The sequence below is a fragment of the Gossypium hirsutum genome, chromosome A10 (genome assembly GCF_007990345.1).
Source record: "Gossypium hirsutum isolate 1008001.06 chromosome A10, Gossypium_hirsutum_v2.1, whole genome shotgun sequence".
Classification (NCBI taxonomy): Eukaryota; Viridiplantae; Streptophyta; class Magnoliopsida; order Malvales; family Malvaceae; genus Gossypium; species Gossypium hirsutum.
This window is the reverse complement of record NC_053433.1, coordinates 30,602,799-30,609,130: the sequence shown is the minus strand read 5'-3', so window position 1 is coordinate 30,609,130 and position 6,332 is coordinate 30,602,799. Positions and strand designations below refer to the sequence as shown.

Here is a 6,332-nt window from a genome sequence, read left to right as displayed (position 1 = left end):
TTAAAAATATAAGGATTAAATTTTTGAAAATAAAAATAGAGGCTAAATACTCTTAAATGTACGAAGTGCATAGAGACTTAAACCCATCGTTATTTGAACTAGACCAAAAACCGGCCAAAAAGAGTCATCAGACTAATCGATTAAATCATGCTAAGAAAAGGGTTGAATTAATTTTTTTAAATTTTTTTAATAATTTATTTAATAAATTGTATCAATGTAATTGTTTTTGACTAAATTCTAAAAATTTTATTTAGAGTATTAGAAATTTTTACAATAAATAGTTATAGTTTTAAATTCTGAAGTTAAATAAACTCAAATAACTTAATTAGAAAACATGAAAGAGACCAAAATTTACTTCTGATTTTTATGATTTCCAAACACGACAGCCGACACTAACATTAATCAATTTAAAAAGAAATTTGCATTTCGTACAAATCATAGATCCAAACATAGATCCTTTGAACACCAACCTTGGAACGTAACACTGTTTCTCTCTCTTTTATCTCCGGGGCTGTAGTTCATACATACTTTACCTCTCTAAAAATAGCCCCTCCTCTCTGAAAATAGCATTAGGGAAAAGAAAAAAAAATACAACTAGATTCTTCGAGGTCTAAATTCCCTCTCCCCATTTTTTTCTCCCTTTTTCTTTTTTTGTTTTTGGTTCTTTCATTTAGGGAGATAACTTATAGTATCTTTTTCTTAGATCTCAACTCCACTTTCTTGCTCCCTTCGTTTTATTGATTGAAACCCAGTAAGGCTTTGATCCTTTTAAGCTTGTTTTCTTTGTGAGCATTGATGGGTTTTCACTGAAATTTTGTTTTCGTTTCTTTTATGGAGATCTGACTTATATGTTCTGCTTGTTTTTGTGGTAGTTTTAATGGGTCAATCTTGATTTCTTATCTTTACTATCAAATGTTACTGTTTTTGTTTTCTTTGGAATCAAAGTTTGATTCTTGATGGTTTAATTTGGTTTAGTTTTTTTTTTTCTTAATGCTAAAGTTTGGATTTGAGTTGAGTTTTTGAATCAGATCTGTTGCTCTATTTCATTAGAGTTACTAAGTAGCTGTCGTTTTCATGATTCCAATTGTTTCAATTCAGTGAAAAAAAAAGGCATTGGTTTCATGCTTTTAGTATCTTTTCATGGATCAATCTTTTTCATTGCTTGGTTGTCAATCAACTGGTTACAAGTGTCGGCAGTTAGCATCTTTTAGCATACTCGTTTCCTTTTGTTTTATGTAATATAAGTTTTTATCCTAGATTTTGACTATTAATATGGATCTGAGTTGTTAAACAAGTTTCGTACTTGCTTTTGAACTTTATTGTTGAACCTTCTGCAAGACCATGTTATGAGTTAAAGGTTATAGATTGATGCTGCTTCACCGGAACAGTTAAGTGCCTTAGTGTCATTAGACAAAAGGGGTTGACATGTTGAGTGTTTCATTTATATTATTAAATTCACCATTTTGAGCTGGACAGATTTGAAGATAGTATAGGTTGAGGCTTTTGGGGCTTCTTAGTTGTTTAATAAGTGGGTTCACTTGCTATTTTTGGTGTTATATTTAATTTTCTAGTTCAATGTTCAATTCAGCTTGCTTTGTTCATTGGTGGCTGGCTTTGCTCTTACTCTCTTTCATCATCTTTTATCGATTAATTGATTATTTGAAGTAATAGTATTATGATCTTTTAAACTTGAGTTTCAGTTTTTTTATTCTAAAAGTATCTTAGAAGAAGTAACTTAAGCAACTTGTGTGTTTAACTCACATGCTGAAAAGAGTTACCTGATTGTTTCTTTACTTGTCTGTTTACAGGTTTGATAAGTTTTCTTCAGTGTTAGTCATTCTACTGAATAAACTAATGCTAGCAACAAAAGAGTTCTATTTTGGATATAAAGTTTGACGTGAGATCGACTAGGATAAGGAGATCTGTTTTGTGACGATATAGAGCACAAGTGGAAACTGTTGTGAAGAATCGTATTCCTAAGGAAGGATGAGGGGAAGACCTGATGGAGGCCAAAAGAAGCGATTAATCGCCTCTCTCTGTGCTGTGGCGATCTTTCTTGGTTTTCTTTATGTATATTATGGATCGTCAAGCCGTGGTGCTGCAGATCTAGGATATGGCAGCAAATCTTTGAGAAAACTTGGATCATCTTACTTGGGTGGAGATGATGACACTGATGGGAAGCAATATGAATCTTCAACAAAATTCGGACAGGATGAAGGAGAAGACATCGTACCAAAAACTTTCCCTGTAAGTTTCTTTTTATGCTGACTCATTTCTAGGCACCTTTGCACCCCTCAGGTCTCCGTCCTTTTGTCCTTTTCCTTTGCAGTTAGTTTTATAGTTAGTAACTTACTGTTCAGCTTGTAATTAGTTTTATAGTTAGTACCTTACTGTTCAGCTTGTAATTCCCTGTAGTTCTTCCCTTGGTTAGTTGCCTTGTCTTATAATATCTCTGCTTATGACTTTAAAGGTTTGTGACGATCGTCATTCAGAATTGATTCCCTGCTTAGACAGACATTTAATATACCAAATGAGATTAAAGCTGGACTTGTCTGTGATGGAGCACTACGAGCGTCACTGCCCTCCTCCTGAAAGGAGATACAATTGCTTGATTCCTCCTCCTCCAGGATACAAGGTACTGATTCTCATAAGCTGACAATCAGATTATTTTGCTGTATATTGTTAAACCAATGGTAATAATCATATTTATCATATATTTACGGTCTTTTTAATTCATGTGAAATTACAGGTCCCAATTAAGTGGCCTCAAAGCAGAGATGAAGTATGGAAGGCAAATATTCCCCATACACACCTTGCACATGAGAAGTCTGACCAGAACTGGATGGTTGTACAAGGCGAAAAGATAGTATTTCCAGGGGGAGGAACCCATTTTCACTATGGAGCTGACAAGTATATTGCTTCAATTGCAAATGTAAGACCACCATTGCCTACTGATTTCGGCTCAAAAGAAACTATATTGATACATGAGCAATAATCTTGATCATCTACTAAAGAATGGTCATATGTGTTTGTCTACCTGAGTTTTCTTCTTGTATCATCATTCCTTTCACTGTTCACAGTTGATTCTTCAAATATTTGAACTTCTCATATGGTAGAAGCAGTAACTCCTCTATGATTCTGAATTTGCAGATGCTCAACTTTTCACACAACAATTTAAATAATGAAGGAAGAATACGAACAGTTCTTGATGTTGGTTGCGGTGTCGCAAGTTTTGGAGCATATCTTCTTTCTTCTGATATTATAGCAATGTCATTAGCACCCAATGATGTGCATCAAAACCAAATCCAATTTGCCCTGGAAAGAGGAATTCCTGCATATCTTGGTGTTCTAGGGACCAAAAGGCTCCCTTACCCGAGCAGATCATTTGAACTTGCTCACTGTTCTCGCTGTAGGATTGATTGGCTTCAAAGGGATGGGATTCTTCTTCTTGAGCTAGACCGGTTACTTAGACCTGGAGGCTATTTTGCCTATTCATCTCCAGAAGCTTATGCACAAGACGAAGAAGATCTTCGGATATGGAGAGAGATGAGTGCCCTTGTGGGCCGTATGTGTTGGAGAATAGCTGCAAAGAGGAACCAAACTGTCATTTGGCAAAAACCTTTAACAAATGATTGTTATATGGAAAGAGAACCTGGTACAAATCCCCCAGTCTGCCGCTCTGATGATGATCCAGATGCAGTTTGGGGTGTACCAATGGAAGCTTGTATCACTCCTTACTCTGACCGTGAGTATATTTATTTTTCAAAGTTGCTAATATTAAAATTTTTTCCCCACCTTGATTTTAAAGATTTTGTGGTATTCTGCTTCCATTTTTGAATTGTTTCTCTTCTGCCTGAGTTATATTATATCTGGTGCATTCACTCAGCTCATTTATTCTTTTTGAAGCTTTGTTAGTTATAGAATCTGTAATTGTTGCTTACTGTGATTCCAAGCCGTGCTATATTTTGCAACCAAAAATTACAAAGATTCTTTTAGTTGATTTCTTTAAAAGGTTGGACCTTTGAATTTTATGTTAACTAAAGCTTCTCTTTGTTTCTATCAGATGACCAAAAGGCCAAGGGGAGTGGATTGGCTCCGTGGCCAGCCAGATTGACATCTCCTCCTCCTAGACTTGCTGATTTTGGTTATTCGAATGAAATGTTTGAAAAAGACACGGTAATTAAGGCAGCATTATTTCATCTACGCCTTTTGTTTGTGAAAATTTTCTTGTGCTTGAATTGTGATTTATGCAGCAATAACAGATATAGTTGCTAATATAGCCTTTGCAATTTTGTAGGAAACTTGGCGTCATCGAGTTGAGAGCTATTGGAATCTCTTGAGTCCAAAGATTGAGGATGACACTTTGAGAAATTTGATGGACATGAAAGCAAACTTGGGATCATTTGCAGCTGCTCTTAAAAGCAAGAATGTTTGGGTGATGAATGTTGTCCCGGAGGATGGACCAAACACACTTAAGGTGATATATGACAGAGGCCTGATCGGCACTACTCATAACTGGTATGCACAAATTAACTTAGAAATCTGCACATAGTTTTTACACTTTGCTTTCTCTATTTGGTTTTTTAATTTCCAGTTTTCGCAAACTATACAACCACTATTCTCTTTAGCATGAGGTAGAAAGGAACAATTCTGGTGAAAGGGAAACTTTAACAACACACGCCTATTGGCTTTCTCCCCATATTTTGTATTGATTGGACCAATTGTTTGGCAGGTGTGAAGCCTTTTCCACATACCCTCGAACCTACGATTTACTTCATGCTTGGACTGTCTTTTCTGATATTGAGAAGAAAGGCTGCAGTGCCGAGGATTTGTTACTCGAGATGGATCGTATTCTCCGTCCAAGTGGATTCGTTATCATCCGGGACAAACAACCAGTGATAGATTTCGTAAAGAAATATTTATCAGCTTTGCACTGGGAAGCAGTAGCAACAGCTGATTCAGATAATGAAGGGGATGACATTGTTTTTATCATCCAAAAGAAATTGTGGCTGACAAGTGAAAGCCTCAGGAATTCTGAATAGAGTATTTCAACCCTCACAGTTTCCCCCTTTCTTATTTCATCTGCAGCTCCAAAGAGATTAAGAAGGCCAGGCATTATTAAAATGCAGTAAACAGTTTCATTTTGTAGCATTAAACAAATGGTTCACATTATTTTTTTGTTTACCTTTTTTTTTCTTTTTCTTTTTAATGAATTACTTGACAAGCCATAAACTGGTCATTGTGATCTATAGGCTATTATTCAATTTTTTCTCTATTTTGGTGTTGTTCAAAGCTACTTTAGCTGATGGCTAATAACCGTATACACATAATTTGTAATGCTGAACAGCATAATCATTCTGGGTTTTAACTACTAAGTTCTTCCATAAATGAATATTCTTCTTATCCAGTCTCTTGGTTTTTCATTAAATGTTTTTATGTTGTTGTGGGTCAGGCTACTTTCTAATAGTTCGGGCTATTGCCGGCAGGTTTATGAATCATCCATGAGAGATAATGGAAATAGTTTGGATTTTGGACACAAAATTATTGAGAGAAATAATCATGAATTTTGATAAATATACATTAGATGTTCTTGTACAATGAGTCAGGTTACATTTTTCCTGCATTTTGTCCTCTCTAAAAATGAAAAAATTAATTTTTATATATTAGATTAAAGAGTAAATTAATTTATTTCCTTAAAAATTTTATCCATTTCTAATATAAAAAATTGATATAACTTATAGAATAACCAAATAGTGACATGTGACATTTCATATTTACCTCGTGCTAACGTACAAGGATAAGTTTTTTTACAGTAAAAGTGAATGAAAATTTTAATAAAAGGATCAACTTACTCTTTGATCTGATATACAAAGAATAATTTGTCTATTTTTTTTAATAGAGAGGACAAAATACAATCTAACTTTTACTACAAAATTCTTCATAATAAATTTATCCATGAATCCCACTCATCAATATTAAAATACACATTCAAAAATTTTTTTTAAAAAATTGAAAGGATAGTTTGGGGTCACAAAAAGTCAACCGGATACTTCAAATGTGGTGCTTGACGAAAATCTTTCAGTAGCTGCATACCAGAAGATGCTTGTATGAATGTTTGATTAAAAAAAATTAAAAATAAATTGAAATGGAAGTTAATTGAATTAAGTTATTTAAATTATTCGAATCAATTCACATAAGTAATTCAAGTTTCAAGTTTGAATCGATTTAAATTTTATAATTCAATAATTCGAATAACAGATTGATAATACCCCTTTGGTCCCTATCAAGTTTGAAAGTGAGTAAATTGGTCTCTCAACAAAAAATACAAAAAA

At 34.0% G+C, this 6,332-nt stretch overlaps 1 protein-coding gene across 3 annotated transcripts; it reads left to right on the top strand.

The window, feature by feature from the left end:
• Positions 1-433: 433 nt before the first annotated feature.
• Positions 434-5,407, top strand: LOC107897883 (probable methyltransferase PMT3). Of its 3 annotated transcripts, none has more exons than XM_016823466.2 (8): positions 434-608; positions 1,809-2,247; positions 2,471-2,635; positions 2,750-2,932; positions 3,151-3,745; positions 4,064-4,176; positions 4,298-4,518; positions 4,733-5,407. In XM_016823466.2, exons 2-8 carry the CDS (start codon positions 1,987-1,989, stop codon positions 5,040-5,042), a joined length of 1,848 nt encoding a protein of 615 aa, XP_016678955.2. In that variant the 5' UTR covers positions 434-608; positions 1,809-1,986; the 3' UTR covers positions 5,043-5,407. The 3 variants fall into 3 exon arrangements, with proteins under 3 accessions (XP_016678955.2, XP_016678954.2, XP_040935329.1); XM_016823465.2 differs by having other exon boundaries at positions 434-751; XM_041079395.1 differs by having other exon boundaries at positions 435-1,387.
• The last annotated feature ends 925 nt before the right edge of the window (positions 5,408-6,332 follow it).

Excerpts from the sequence above, each read along its gene's own strand:
- LOC107897883 (XM_016823466.2), top strand. The coding sequence starts at position 1,987 with ATGAGGGGAAGACCTGATGGAGGCCAAAAGAAGCGATTAATCGCCTCT. Across the intron at positions 4,177-4,297 it reads AAATGTTTGAAAAAGACACG|GAAACTTGGCGTCATCGAGT; the intron begins GTAATTAAGGCA and ends GCAATTTTGTAG. Across the intron at positions 4,519-4,732 it reads ATCGGCACTACTCATAACTG|GTGTGAAGCCTTTTCCACAT; the intron begins GTATGCACAAAT and ends ATTGTTTGGCAG.